Consider the following 15,943-nt stretch of genomic DNA (forward strand, 5'->3'; position numbering starts at 1 on the left):
CCCACAACCTTCTAACTCGGGCGAGAGAATTCTACCGCTGAACCAAAGCTGACACCTTAAAGGCAGGTCTACATTGCAACGGTTTGCCCTGCATCAGCTGTAGTTTGTTCCTGATAACATAAAGACATTGTTTGTGTTTAAAAGGTTTCAATTATCCAAAAATGAGTTTGGCATCACTTTAAGAGAAATAGACTGTGTAACAGACGCACCGCACACACTCCAATCAATGCACCAACGTTACAGGGAAGTCTCCAGAGCCTGTAGACACTGCCCCTTTAAACAACAACAGCAGCAGCAATGTCAGAATAAATGCAGGGCCAGCAAGTTTAACCGACTGTTTCATCTTTAAAAACGGGCTGTTACTGGGTTTGTTCACACTAATGCTCATCTGTCATGATCTCACTCCCAACAGGCACTCACTGAGTACAAGCTGGATTTCCTACAAATAATCTGCAATCATGAGCACTTCATCCCGTTGAATCTGCCCATGTCCTTTGCGAAGAGCAGACTTCAGCGGATCCAAGGTGCAGTAATAACGATCACCATTAACCCTGTTCATTCTGATCATCATTCTGCATCGAAGGAAGAACTTTGGTTTAAATCTACAGCACCTGTGTGCTAGCTCTGTCTGTGCGTGCGTGTATATTAAGTGTGCGGGTGTATATATTGAATGTGCATCTGTGTATATTAAGTGTGTGCGCGTGTGTAAAAGTGTATGTGTGCATATATTAAGTGTGCATGTATGTGTGGGCCAATTATGATCCTGAGATATTGGGATTTAGTTTGTCAAACCCCAGGTAGGAATGGCGATTCTATTAGCCATTACTTTCATTCTGCTATTAGAATCTCTCTCTATCCTCATCCCCTTCACCCTCCTCCTCGTCCTCCTCTCTCTCCTCCTCCTCCTCCTGCCGCCCTCCTCTTCCTGTTCTTCATCATCCTCTTCCTTCTTCTCCCCCAAATATTTGGCCTCTGGTGGACGGGAAGAGGCCCATGAACAGGACGGAAAGGTTTGGTGAGCTGATGAATGTCTCAGTGGGAGTTTTCAATCTGGAAGCTGCCGTTGAGGAAAGGAGTGAACGTAGGCCCAGGGTCGAGGTCCTTGCTGGGTCTATTGAGCTTTTTGGCTCACAAAGTGGAATCTTATAAATCATAACAGACTGAGCCCGGGCGACAGAGTGGTGAAGGGAAGTGTAAACACTGCAATGGGAGTCTGTGCTTCTTCAGACCTTGTTGATGCTGTCCTGTTACAGTGAGAGGTGAATCTGCCCTCGCGCAGCACCAGCTTTTCTAGTGGCTGTAAACAGCTCTCATAGTGTCACACAACACACCTGCTTGTGTGTTGATGTGAAATATGGGGATAGTTTTGTCTGAAGCCAGTTTTGCATCAACAGTAGAATTCAGACACACACTCGCACCAAGCGTGTTAAGTTTGTCCAATGGTTAACTTACAGAGCAGCATAACTGGATAGGACTGTGTGGGAAAAGCAACAATTTAAAGGCACAGCTCTCCACTCATTAACTATAAAGATAGGTTGGATTTATCAACAGCTCCTGCCGATTGGGTGAAATCCATCTGTCTGTTGTATTTCTCTCCGCAATCCCAAATTCTTGGAATTGAAGGTTGAGAATCCTAGGATTTCGGGCCATCAAAATAGCAGGGAGCCCAGGATTTGCGATCCCAGGATTTCAATCCCCATTCATAACACCGTAAGTCCTCGTCCTAACTTGGTGTTTGGATGCTAGTCCAATGCGACATCTTTTTTACTATAGCTGCAGTTCCAAACCAGCACTGATGTGGGGAAAATAACACGGTTGTGAGACTCAAACCATTGTTCAGCAACGATTCCTTTTTGTATTTTGGCACAAAGTGCTCTGCTGCCCCTTTAAGCTGCAGAAAGACAGCCCAAATCCACCACTGAGAGTGTTAGGCGCCAGCTATAACCCAGACCCATAGGGACAAGTCAGCAATCCGACACTCACAGCCAGAGCTGCACCCACATGGGAGCGGGACTCTCGTGTGCTGCCCAGCCTCCGACCCTGCTCCTGCCCCTACTGCAAGCCCAAATCACCCCTTGTAAGCCCAAGCGATTTGTTTCTGCTCCTTGACCATCCTTTCTATTAAAAAGAGGCTTGTCCACATGTCTTCGGTGTAGATCTGCAGCTGGAGTACGCGCTCAATGATGACTTCTGCAAGAATCACTTCCTGGTGGGACTTGTGCTGAGGGAACTTGCCATGGCACTGAACGGCGCACGAGACAACCGGCATGCAGCTATTGCTATCGTCAAGAGCCTGATGATGAAGCACACGTTTGATGCTCGCTATCAACACAAGGTACGAGAACACCAGTTCTTTGCACTAACCTTCGGCAGTCCCTCGGAGTCGAGGATGACTTGCTTTCACACTAATGAGTTCTTAGGTGACTGATGAGTGCATTGTGGGATCTACGGGGAGCGAGGGGGGATGGCGGGGTGAGGGGAGATGGAGGGGAGGGGGAGCAGAGTGCAACCAATGTCGGAGCAGTGAATGACTGGCCACGACGTCAGGATTTCCATGTTTAGGTGGGTGTGTGCGGTCAGTTTCACGGGTAATAACAGCGAACACTGTTATTTCTCTGCTTTCCGGGCCAACATCATAAGCAATAAATATATATCTTTTCTGTCGTTGTTTATTGTTACGATGATGCTCACTAGGGCAGTCTGCTCATATATACATGGCAAAATGTTCTTAAATTATACATCAGCATTGTATGATGCGCTGTTTATAAAATTACATCTGCTCAGTCTCAGATTACGAAGGTATGTTCAGTATGGACAAATATTTGGGTTTTTAGATATTCTAAAACAAAGAGAGAAGGTATCATTCATGACCTCAGGATGTCCCAAAGTACTTTACAGCCACTTTTGAAGTGTAGTCGCTGTTGTAATGTAGGAAGCTTGGGAGACAATTTACACACAGCAAGCTCCCACAACCAGCACTGTAATAATGACCAGGTAAGGGATAAATATTGGCCAGGACAACAAGAGAACTCCCCTGCTCTTCTTTGAAATACTGCCATGAGATCTTTTACGTCCACCTGAGAGAACAGACAGGGCCTCGGTTTAACGTCTCATCCGAAATATAGAACCTCCGGCAGTGCAGCACTCCCTCAGCATTGGATTATGTGCTCATGTTTCTGGAGTGGGACTTGAACCTATGACCTTCTGACTCAGAGGTGAGAGTGCTGCCCACTGAGCCACAGCTGACACTTCGCTTCATAATTTATGTAACAGATGTTCAGATTCATCTTTTCCCAAAACAAGTTGCACACGGTTAGAGTCTGAATTAATTTAGGTCCCTCACTCCTCCTCGGAACTGAGAACCCAGCGCTTCAGGTGAGATCGCGCACATGTCCTGTTTGCTGAAAGAGGACATGTTGCCAGGTGACCTGTCGCCAATATGGAAGAGCACTGGGACCGTTATCCAATAATCCTCCAGAGGAATATCAGTCAAAGGGCACCATATCGATCTTTAATTCCTTCCCCCTGACTCCTCATCCAAGAACATACACCCCCATCCAGGGAAGTGTTGGATCCTTCGATTTGACTCATCGAACTGCCTTACATCAACCAGTTCAGCTTATGTAGCACTCCCAATCTCCCTAGCAGGATATCGAGCGAACAAATTAATTCTTTGTTGACAAAACCTAATAGAACTCGGGCCATAAAGTCAGGAACCAGTGTTTCTTTGCTAATGCCTTTCGATCACAGTTAGCAGCGTTTCAGACTTAATCATTTAGCCAGAAGTTCAAAGCATCACTCAGTTGGACAAGAAGCTCCCTGAAACTAAAAGAAGTGAGATTTGAGCCAGCCAGTCCCATCAGAGCAGCCAGTATGTAAGATGGAGTAACCCAGGAGAAGAGGATCCAGCAGGGGCACGGATACAGGTTAATCACTCTCGCATCCCAGGAAACTGACCCCTTGAACCTAGAAGAGGGCAAAGCAACCAGTATCACTACGACAAGTCAGAAGGATGAGTCATTGCTAAAGAAAGACTTGCATTTATATAGCGCCTTTCATGACCACCGGATGTCTCAAAGTGCTTTACAGCCAACGAAGTACTTTTGGAGTGTAGTCACTGTTGTAATGTGGGAAACGCGGCAGCCAATTTGCGCACAAGCAAGCTCCCACAAACAGCAATGTGATGATGACCAGATCATCTGTTTTTGTTATGTTGATTGAGGGATAAATATTGGCCAGGACACCGGGGATAACTCCCCTGCTCTTCGAAATAGTGCCATGGGATCTTTTACATCCACTTGAGAGAACAGACGGGGCCTCGGTTTAACATTCATCCAAAAGACGGCATCTCTTACAATGCAGCACTCCCTCAGCACTGCACTGGGAGTGTCAGCCTAGATTTTTTTTTGTGCTCAAGTCGCTGGAGTGGGACTGGAACCCACAACCTTCTGACTCGGGCGAGAGTGCTGCCCACTGAGCCACAGCTGATACTCTAAAGCTGAGCGCACATAATAAGCTGAACGAATTAGACTTTTCAGGATGAGCTATCTAAATGGTTAAGTTGACAGTTATGTAAGGAGTATAATTGTAAACTGCTGTCAACAATTTATAGCACTGTCAGACACTGAGCTTAAACTCAATTTATAATCATCAAGACAGTTAATTCTAAATTACTGATGTAGCCGGACTACCCTTGTATGAATGCCTCCATTCACAATTCCAGTTCGAGGCAGGGAAATGACTGGGGTAAAGGGACAAGATAAAAACAGAAATACTCAGCAGGTATGGCAGTACCTGTGGAGAGAGACAGAGAGTTCACGTTTCAGGTCGATGACCCTTCGTCAGAAAGGGACAAGCTGTTAGACTAGGCAAAAACCTCAAGGGAAAAGGAGTAGTGTTAAATATTAACAAAAAGAATAATGTGCCTGTATGGCTCAAAGTGCAGGGATTAGAACCATTCTATCACAGGAAGATTGCAGAAAGCCTTTTGCAAGGTATGCCACAGGAGACTATAGGAGATCAGGAGTATGGAATTAGGGGCAGGGTGTAGCCAGTTGTATTAGAAAGTGGTTAGAAGGCAAGACATCGAGAGTTGGGAGTTACGGGCAGTTTCTCCGAGTGGATAGAAGTGGCTTCAGTTGTTGGGACCATTTCTGTTCACTGTACATCAATGGATTAGCTCTGGAGCGCTATGCAAACTTACAGGTAATTAATACTAAAATAAGAGGTAGAGTAAATAATACTGAGGACCCAGGTGGTCTGAAGATGGTGGAATGGCCAAAAAAGTGGTAGCTGAAATTCAACGTTTGTATGAGGTGGTAAAAATGTGGTAAAGTTCTGCAAGGTTACAGGGAAAAGGCGGGGGAGTGGGAGCTCTCGTGCTCCTGTAGCGAGACTCGACGGACCGAATGGCCACCTTCTGTACTGTAACTATTCTATGATTCTTTGATACATTTTGGTTTAAAAATAGTGATAATTATACTTTGAATGGGGGCAGGTTAGGTGATGTGGCAGAGGGATATGGGGCTGGAAATTCGGTTCTCAGCGAAAATTGTATATTTTTTTTTAATCAAAATTACCATCATCGCTTTGCTATCGCTGTCGGGCCGGAAATTCAGGCTTTAATTTGCGCAGTGGTAAAAAATAGGCGTTGCACGAGGATTGGCGGCACAAACCTGGTCCTCGCCAACTTTGCTCCAGGACCTTGAGAGGGCAGAAAAACACCTGAAAATAAATTGTGGAAAAAACAAGAAAATTCACAAAACATTTACAAGACACTTATCTATCGAATCGCTGAAAAAGAATTAAAAAGTGAAGACTTGAACTTGCCTTTTCTGCATGTCTTCACACTTACCGTTGCTCCAAGGGCTGCAACCCAGCTTTTTCCCTGGCGGTATTTTTCGTGCAGAATACAGGTGCGGAGAGAGCCACATTTTGGGAGAAAACGCGATTTTGGATCTTGCGCCTTCTCCCCGGCGGTACTTTAAAACCGCCGCTGCAAAACGTCACCGAAATTCCCGGCGACCGTTTTTTCGCCAAATATGGTGAAATATCGCAAAAAAAACGGTCGCAAAGTCGTCGAATTTCTAACCTTAAGGGTTTATATTCACGAGACATTAATAGGAGAATTTCAAGTCGATAAGGCCATTTAAAAAAAAAAAGCTAATTGTCCGAGATTGATGAATCATTATAAGAACATAAGAAATAGGAGCAGGAGTAGGCACATACGGCCCTTCGAGCCTGCTCCGCCATTCAATAAGATCACAGCTGATCTGATCATGGACTCCACTCCACTTCCCTGCCCACTCATAACCCTTTACTCCCTTATCATTCAAAAATCTGTCTATCTCTGCCATAAATATATTCAATGACCCAGCCTCCACAGCTCTCTGGGGCAGAGAATTCCACAGATTTACAACCCTCAGAGAAGAAATTTCTCCTCATCTCAGTTTTAAATGGGTGGCCACTTATTCTAAGACTATGTCTCTTAGTTTTAGTTTCCCCGATGAGTAGAAATATCCTCTCTGCATCCACCTTGTCGAGTCCCCTCATTATCTTATTAAAACGTTGGTCCCTGGAACTCCTCTCTCTCCAGACCAGGCTACATGCCATCTATTAGTGAGGTTAACCACTGCATCGCCCCATGGAGAAAGCACCCTCTGTCTGGTCACACTATCAGTGAGCGATTGGCTTCTCGATGACATACTGCCTTGTACACACATTGCAGACTGTGCATTTTCCTTTTGGAAATCAATTGCATAAGGAGTTTCAATTTAATAGTGCCGTGAAAACCTTAGTCAGCAGAAGTTCATGCAATCTGTGTTCACAAATGCAGCCAATGTTAATTAAATAAAAACAGAAAATGCTGGAAATACTCGGCAGGTCAGGCAGCATCTGTGGAGAAAGAAACAGAGTTAATGTTTCAGGTCGATGACCCTTCGTCAGAACTGAAAAAAGTTAGAGATGTTACAGGTTTTAAGCAAGTGCAGGGGCAGGGAAAGCGGGGATGGGGGGAAAGAACAAAAGGGAAGGTCTGTGATACAGTGCAAGGCAGGAGAGATTGAGACACAAGGGATGATGGTGCAAGGCAAAATGCGATGGTAATGGGACAAGTTAAGAAACAAAAGATGGGTCTAGATGAGATGCTAATGAACCCAGTCCCACTCCTGTCTCAGCCATGACTCAGTGGGTAGCACTCTTGTCTCTGAGTTAGAAGGTCTGGGTTCAAGCCCCACTCCAGACACTTGAGCAAATAATTCAGGCTGACACTCCCAGTGCAGTGCTGAGTGAGCGCTGCACTGTCAGAGGTGCTGTTTTTTAGATGAGATGTTAAACCATGTCTCCGATCGGGTGTAAAAAATCCCATGGCACTATTTCAGGTGGGCAGAATAATGGCAAATGGAATTCAATCCGAAGAAGTGTGAGGTAATGCATTTAGGGAGGGCTAACAAGACAGGGGAATACACAACAATTGGTGAACAGAGGGACCTGGGAGTGCATGTCCACAGATCCCTGAAGGTAGCAGGACAGGTAGATATGGTGGTTAAGAAGGCATACGGGATACTTTCCTTTATGAGCCGAGGCACTAAAAAAAACTAGTTTTGATTGCCTAGATAGTTTGGAGAGGAATTTTTCAGATATTTTTCCCCCTAATTAGCAGAAGTTTTTTTAATCTGTTTTTGCCCCTCCGGGAGATCACATGGTTTTGGGTTGGGTGGAGTGTGTATGTTGTGATACACAAGGTATGGCAATGGTGTGGACAGGCTCGATGGCCAGATGGTCTTTACCTGTCCATCATTGTCCCTAATACCTGTGGAGTTCTCCCCGGTGTCCTGGCCAAATATTTATCCCTCAACCAACATCACCAAAACAGACACTCTGCTCGTTATCACGTTACTGTCTGTGGGATCTTGCTGTTCCAAAATTGGTTGCCGCGGTTCCTACAGTAAAAAGCGGGCACCATTTCCAAAGACCTTCATTGGCTGGGAGCACGAAATGCAAGTTCTCGTCAGTTTTTCTCTACTTTCCTCCCTGTACTCTCCAGGATCTGAATTCTGGCACTGTGTCAAAGTGTGGATTTCGGATATTTCAATAAATGCTTCACGATGTAACTTTTTAATTTCAGAATCAGCAGCCAAGGATAACCCTGCTGTACCTGCCGCTGCTGAAAGTGTTATTTGAAAATATACAGCGGCTCATTGTGAAGGACTTGTCCGTTTTCAGCATGAACTTCTCGAGCAGTGTGAGTGCATACTCCATGTTTTCCCTGTGTCACAGTGCCATCCTGTGTGTTGCGTGGTTTGTAGGGGGCAGTGCTTGTACAAATAGGCACATGTACAGGGAACCATTGATCTGAATTGAAACAAACTTTTCTGGTTATGTATTTTGCATTCTCCCATGGAAGGTACTGGAAGGATTCACGGGTGTGACCTCCTTCCATGACCATAACCTTTAGCTGATTGGTCGGGGCGGGCAGGCGGGGGGGCGGAGGCGAGGCGAGCGGGGGCTGGGGGCGGGTGGCAGGGGGAGTTGGTCCTGACCCGGGAGGATTTTATGGGCTCTCACAACCCATACGATGAGGTGTTGGAAGGGTGGAGAGGCCATCCCTCACCCTCACCCTCACCCTCCGGACGCAAGTATCCCACTGCATGTCAATCTGGAGCTCTGGACTGCACTCCTGAAGTATGTTGCACTGTGTATAGATATTACAGCACCGAGATAGGCCACTCAGCCCATTGTGCCTGCTAGCTCATCAACTCTAATCCCATTCCCTTTTCTTGTAGCATTCTTCCCTTTTAGCTCTGTTTCCATTTAAGTTATATAGGCCGGAGCTTTCCCAGTGCCGAGCAGCGGGTTTTGGGGCAGGTCAGCGGTACAAATCGCCAGCGCGTTGGGAGCCCGCCGTTATACCGCCGACCTCTGCATTTAACTGGGACACGTTTCCCAGCGTGCCTCGGCCCCCCTCGGCGGAGGAGGGAAACCTCATTCAAGTCATTAGCTGCTTGTTGAGAAACCCTTCCCAGGGTTTTTAACAGCAGCTTTTGGCTTTAACGACAGGAGCACATGGGATTCACGCACCTCGGGAAGCCCACCTGTGAAGGAAGGCGGAAGTTCAGTGGCCATTGCGCGAGTCCATTCAGAGACAGCGGGGAAACACACACAAATACTCCCACATTACACCTCATCACTTGACTAATGGAAAGGCTCTTGCTGACTCCATTTTGTGCAGACATTTCGCTGTCAGCAGTTTTTACGTCATTTCTGCAACCTTGGAATTCACTCTCGCCACATTGCTATCACAATATTGAAGGATTGGCCCTCTGATCCCCACTTTAGCCGCCCTTTGTTAGATCAGCATGGCTGCCGCTTATGAACCTCAGGATTGGACCAAGCTGAACCCCAACACCAGCAGCAGCAGCCTTCCCCTCAACGACCAAAGGAGAGAGGGGGGTTAATACAGGGGTACATTGTGCCAGAAGCAATACCCGCAACACAGGGCTATACAGGCAGAGGATGAGCTTCCTCAACATGACTGAGCAGCAGTGCCAAAGGCAGCTCAGACTATCGCACCAGGTTATCGCAGACATTTATAGCTGGCTGCAGCAAGACCTGCTGAGATCTTTGAATCTTTTCCTGCACTGGATCCTCCTGACCACATCCCCGCTGCTGACCTGCTCTGCGATCTCCAGCCGTGCCCGTTTTGTGTCTATGGGTGGTCATTTATGCTTGACTTTCGGCAACAGGACCTCCTTGCGGGCTCTCACTGGCTGCACCAGATCATGGAGCGATGCGTCACTAAACCTTGGTCCCGCTCTGTGCGTCCATGAGTGACACTTTCTTCCCCTGGGTACTAGTCAGTCGCCAGAGCTCTGCAAATGACCTTCCACACGCCTTTCAACTGAGATTGGTGCAAGGCTGCTTTAAATACCGGCGCTGGAAACGGGTCATCGATGACCTCATCAGATCTGCTCCATTTAATAGGGTCGGGAAACGCGGACGAGTCTCTCAATTGGGGCCATTAAGTAAAGGTGGCACTGAACATCGCGCTGCTCAGAACATCGTGTTCTCCACCCGCTCCAGCCCAGCAAAACCTGACTCCGAGGTGAAAATTCAGCCACTTCTATGTCATCTGTAAGCAAACCCTTTCTTCGTAATTTCCCCTTCATTTTTCACATTCACAAATGTAGAAAAGATCTATCTCTATTTACTCATTCAGAAGCTGTTTTGCTAGAACTCTTCAATTCCTCCTTAACCTTCTCTGGTCCTGTGAAGAAAAAAGAGGCACCCTCACCATATTTTAAAAGTACTTGGATGTGCACCTGAAGTGTCGTAACCGACAGGGCTACAAACCGAGAGCTGGAAAGTGAGATTAGACAGGGTAGCTTTTGGTCGGCCAGCCCGATGGGCCGAAATGGCCTCCTTCCATGCTGTAAATCTCTGATTATATGAATTGTCAGGAAGGTCAATAACCAGAGGACAAAGAACATAAGAACATAAGAATTAGCAATAGGAGTAGGCCATCTAGCCCCTCGAGCCTGCTCCGCCATTCAACAAGATCATGGCTGATCTGGCCGTGGACTCAGTTCCACTTACCCGCCCTTTCCCCATAACCCTTAATTCCCTTATTGGTTAAAAATCTATCGATCTGTGATTTGAATACATTCAATGAGCTAGCCTCAACTGCTTCCCTGGGCAGAGAATTCCACAGATTCACAGCCCTCTGGGAGAAGAAATTCCTTCTCAACTCAGTTTTAAATTGGCTCCCCCGTATTTTGAGGCTATGCCCCCTAGTTCTAGTCTCCCCGACCAGTGGAAACAACCTCTCTGCCTCTATCTTGTCTATCCCTTTCATTATTTTAAATGTTTCTATAAGATCACCCCTCATCCTTCGGAACTCCAACGAGTAAAGACTCAGTCGACTCAATCTATCATCGTAAGGTAACCCCCTCATCTCCGGAATCAGCCAAGTGAATCGTCTCTGTACCCCCTCCAAAGCTAGTATATCCTTCCTTAAGTAAGGTGACCAAAACTGCACGCAGTACTCCAGGTGCGGCCTCACCAATACCCTGTACAGTTGCTGCAGGACCTCCCTGCTTTTGTACTCCATTCCTCTCGCAATGAAGGCCAACATTCCATGCGCCTTCCTGATTACCTGCTGCACCTGCAAACTAACTTTTTGGGATTCATGCACAAGGACCCCCAGGTCCCTCTGCAGCGCAGCATGTTGTAATTTCTCCCCATTCAAATAATATTCCCTTTTACTGTTTTTTTTTTCCAAGATGGATGACCTCACATTTTCCGACATTGTATTCCATCTGCCAAACCTTAGCCCATTCGCTTAACCTATCTAAATCTCTTTGCAGCCTCTCTGTGTCCTCTACACAACCCGCTTTCCCACTAATCTTTGTGTCATCTGCAAATTTTGTTGCACTACACTCTGTCCCCTCTTCCAGGTCATCTATGTATATTGTAAACAGTTGTGTTCCCAGTACCGATCCCTGTGGCACACCACTAACCACCGATTTCCAACCCGAAAAGGACCCATTTATCCTGACTCTCTGCTTTCTGTTAGCCAGCCAGTTCTCTATCCATGCTAATACATTTTCTCTGACTCCGCGTACCTTTATCTTCTGCAGTAACCTTTTGTGTGACACCTTATCGAATGCCTTTTGGAAATCTAAATACACCACATCCATCGGTACACCTCTATCCACCGTGCTCGTTATATCCTCAAAAAATTCCAGTAAATTAGTTCAACATGATTTTCCCCTTCAAGAATCCATGTTGCGTCTGCTTGATTGCACTATTCCGATCTAGAGGTCCCGCTATTTCTTCCTTAATGATAGCTTCAAGCATTTTCCCCACGACAGATGTTAAACCAACCGGCCTATAGTTACCTGCCTTTTGTCTGCCTCCTTTTTTAAATTAACTGCTTTCCAATCCGCTGGTACCTCCCCAGAGTCCAGAGAATTTTGGTAGATTATAACGAATGCATCTGCTATAACTTCCGCCATCTCTTTTAATACTCTGGGATGCATTTCATCAGGATCAGGGGACTTGTCTACCTTGAGATCCATTAGCCTGTCCAGCACTACCCCTCAAGTGACAGTGATTGCCTCAAGGTCCTCCCTTCCCACATTCTCGTGACCAGCAATTTTTGTGTCTTCCGCTGTGAAGACCGAAGCAAAATAATTGTTCAAGGTCTCAGCCATTTCCACATTTCCCATTATTAAATCCCCCTTCTCATCTTCCAAGGGACCAACATTTACTTTAGTCACTCTTTTCTATTTTATATGTAAAAGCTTTTACTATCTGTTTTTATGTTTTGCGCAAGTTTACTTTCGTAATCTATCTTTCCTTTCTTTATTCCTTTCTTAGTCATTCTTTGCTGTCGTCTAAAATTTTCCCAATCTTCTAGTTTCCCTTGGCCACCTTATACGCATTGGTTTTTAATTTGATACTCTCCTTTATTTCCTTGGTTATCCACGGCTGGTTATCCCTTCTCTTACCGCCCTTCTTTTTCACTGGAATATATTTTTGTTGAGCACTATGAAAGAGCTCCTTAAAAGTCCTCCACTATTCCTCAGTTGTGCCACTGTTTAGTCTGTGTTCCCAGTCTACTTTAGCCAACTCTGCCTTCATCCCACTGTAGTCCCCTTTGTTTAAGCATAGTATGCTCGTTTGAGACACTACTTCCTCACCCTCAATCTGTATTACAAATTCAACCATACTGTGATCACTCATTCCAAGAGGATCTTTTACTAGGAGATCGTTTATTATTCCTGTCTCATTACACAGGACCAGATCGAAGATAGCTTTCTCCCTTGTAGGTTCTGTAACATACTGTTCTAAGAAACAATCCCATATGCATTCTATGAATTCCTCCTCAAGGCTACCCCGTGCGATTTGATTTGACCAATCGATATGTCGGTTAAAATCCCCCATGATTACTGCCGTTCCTTTTTCACATGCCTCCACTATTCCATTGATTATTGTCCGCCCCACTGTGAAGTTATTATTTGGGGGCCTATAAACTACGCCCACCAGTGACTTTTTCCCCTTACTATCTCTAATCTCCACCCACAATGATTCAACATTTTGTTCATTGGAGCCAATATCGTCTTTCACAACTGCCCTGATATCATCCTTTATTAACAGAGCTACCCCACCTCCTTTCCCTTCTTGTCTATCTTTCCGAATTGTCAGATACCCCTGTATGTTTAATTCCCAGTCCTGTCCACCCTGCAACCACGTTTCTGTAATGGCCACCAAATCATACCCATTTGTAATGATTTGTGCCGTCAACTCATTTACTTTGTTTCAAATGCTGCGTGCATTTAGGTAGAGTGTTTTAATACTAGTTTTTAAACCATGATTTTTAGTTTTGACCCCTCCTGCAGCCCCTTTATATTCATACATATTGTCCCTTCCTATCACCTTGTGGTTTACACTTACCCCAGTGCTACTCTGCTCTGTTGCCTCCTGCCTTTTGCATTCTTTCTTGGGTTCTGTTCATCTGAGCTCTCACCCACTCTAACTAGCTCAGAGCCCTCTCCTGGGTTCCCATCCCCCTGCCAAGCTAGTTTAAAGCCCTCCCAACCGCACTACCAAAACCACCTGCGAGAACATCGGTCCCGTCTCTGTTGAGGTGTAAGCTGTCCGACTTGTACAGGTCCCACCTACCCCAGAAGCAGTAGAATAAAGCTGATTGGTTAAAAAGAGCCAGGGTGGAGATGGGGAGAGTTTTTGTTACACAACCAGTTGTTGTGACCTGGAATGGTGGTGGAAGCAGAATTAATAGTAACTTTTAGAATGGAATTGGAAAACTACTTGAACATTAGCAATTTTCTGTGCTGTGGGGAAAGAGCAGGGGAGGGGGACAGATTGGAGAGCTCTACCACAGAGCCGGCACAGGCACGGTGGGCTGAATGGCCTTCTTCTATGCTGTATGATTCTAAATCTTGCACACATAATTCATATATTATCAGCGCTCTTCAGAATTTGAGGTGTATAATTTCTGTTTTTTTTTAAAACACAGGATGTTCGAGATGACCTGGCCTTTAACTTCTCCCCAGCAGGGGGCGCTTCAGTTCTACGCAAGTCGGGCAGCTTCATCGACAAGGAATTAGCCCTCTCAGGTAAATCCAACTCCTGTTCCACTGACCAAGTTTACCCTCAAAGTAGAAAAAACATTACAGTTTTTCATCTAGTAAATGTTCTGTTCAAGTTAGATTATGTTGAAGAATCAGCTGTATCCTTTAACATAATACATTTTTCTCTCCTTTTTTAAAAAAAACATTCACTTAAAGGAAAGACGTTCACTTCCGTAGCACCTTTCAGGACCTCAGTATGTACAAAAGCACTTTACAGACAATGAAGTACTTTTGGAGTGTAGTCACTGCTATAATGTAGGAAATACGGTAGCCAATTTGCGCAGTGTAATAAGGTGCATGAACAAAGATAATCTGTTTTTAGTGATGTTCATTGAGGGATAAATATTGGCCAGGACACTGGGGAGAACAGAAGAACATAAGAAATAGGAACAGGAGTAGGCCATACGGCCCCTCGAGCCTGCTCCACCATTCAATAAGATCATGGCTGATCTGATCATGGACTCAGCTCCACTTCATTGGAATTCAGAAAAATGAGAGGTGATCTTATCGAAACGTATAAGATTATGAGGGGGCTTGACAAGGTGGATGCAGAGATTATGTTTCCACTGATGGGGGAGACTAGAACTAGAGGGCACGGTCTTAGAATAAGCGGCCTCCCATTTAAAACAGAGATGAGGAGAAATTTCTTCTCTCAAAGGGTTGTAAATCTGTGGAATTCACTACCTCAGAGAGCTGTGGAAGCTGGGACATTGAATAAATTTAAGACAGAAATAGACAGTTTCTTAAATGATATGGGAATAAGGGGTTATGGGGAGCGGGCGGGGAAGTGGAGCTGAGTCCATGATCAGATCAGCCGTGATCTTATTGAATGGCGGAGTAGGCTCGAGGGGCCGTATGGCCTACTCCTCCTATTTCTTATGTTCTTATGTTCCCCGCCCGCTCCTTATAACTCCTTATCCCATTATTGTTTAAGCAACTGTCTATTTCTGTCTTAAATTTATTCAATGTCCTAGCTTCCACAGCTCTCTGAGGCAGTGAATTCCACAGATTTACAACCCTCTGAGAGAAGAAATTTCTCCTCATCTCTGTTTTAAATGGGTGGCCCCTTATTCTAAGATCATGCCCTCTAGTTCTAGTCTCCCCATCAGTGGAAACATCCTCTCTGCATCCACCTCGTCAAGCCCTTTTCATAATCTTATACATTCCGATAAGATCACCGCTCATTCTTCTGAATTCCAATGAGGAGAGGCCCAACCTACTTAACCTTTCCTCATATGTCAACCCGCTTATCCCCGGAATCAACCTTGTGAACCTTCTCTGAATTGCCTCCAAAGCAAGTACATCCTTTCATAAATATGGAAACCAAAACTGCATGGAAACTAGAACTGCCCTGCTTTTCTTCGAATAGTGCCATGGAATATTTTGCATCCACCTGAGAGAGCAGGTTTAACCACTCGCGCGAAAGACAATGCAGCACTCCCTCAGCACTGCACTGGAGTGTCAGCCTGGATTTTGTGCTGAACTTTAGGAGTGGGACTTGAACCCACGACCTCCGAGGCGAGAGTGCTGCCCTCTGAGCTGAGGCTGGTGCCTCTAGTGGACCTCCTTCAACGGTTATGGAAGGGCCCTCAGTAAATGTTAAAAGGTTCAGTGACCAGGCTTCCTTCTCCCCCCATGGTGCAGCTGGCTAAGGCTGAGCCATGAGGACCAGTGAGGCTGCATGTTTGATCCTGGATCTGTGCCATGTTAGCTCATGTCAGCCAGTATGAGAGGGTCAATACACTTATCTTCAACGCCTCTGGGGTGGGGTGGGGGTGAAATCAGATCAA

At 45.7% G+C, this 15,943-nt stretch overlaps 1 protein-coding gene across 2 annotated transcripts in view; it reads left to right on the forward strand.

Annotated features, from left to right (window-relative positions):
- LOC139265766 (dedicator of cytokinesis protein 11-like) overlaps positions 1-15,943 on the forward strand; it is a 304,412-nt gene that overhangs the window by 189,312 nt on the left and 99,157 nt on the right. For both annotated transcript variants that reach the window (XM_070883138.1, XM_070883139.1), the window contains exons 30-33: positions 413-524; positions 2,157-2,335; positions 8,126-8,242; positions 14,039-14,138. In XM_070883138.1, coding sequence (XP_070739239.1) covers positions 413-524; positions 2,157-2,335; positions 8,126-8,242; positions 14,039-14,138 — 508 coding nt within the window. The remainder of the gene's footprint in view (positions 1-412; positions 525-2,156; positions 2,336-8,125; positions 8,243-14,038; positions 14,139-15,943) is intronic.

This window comes from Pristiophorus japonicus, chromosome 6, assembly GCF_044704955.1.
Source record: "Pristiophorus japonicus isolate sPriJap1 chromosome 6, sPriJap1.hap1, whole genome shotgun sequence".
In the NCBI taxonomy this organism is placed as follows: domain Eukaryota; kingdom Metazoa; phylum Chordata; class Chondrichthyes; family Pristiophoridae; genus Pristiophorus; species Pristiophorus japonicus.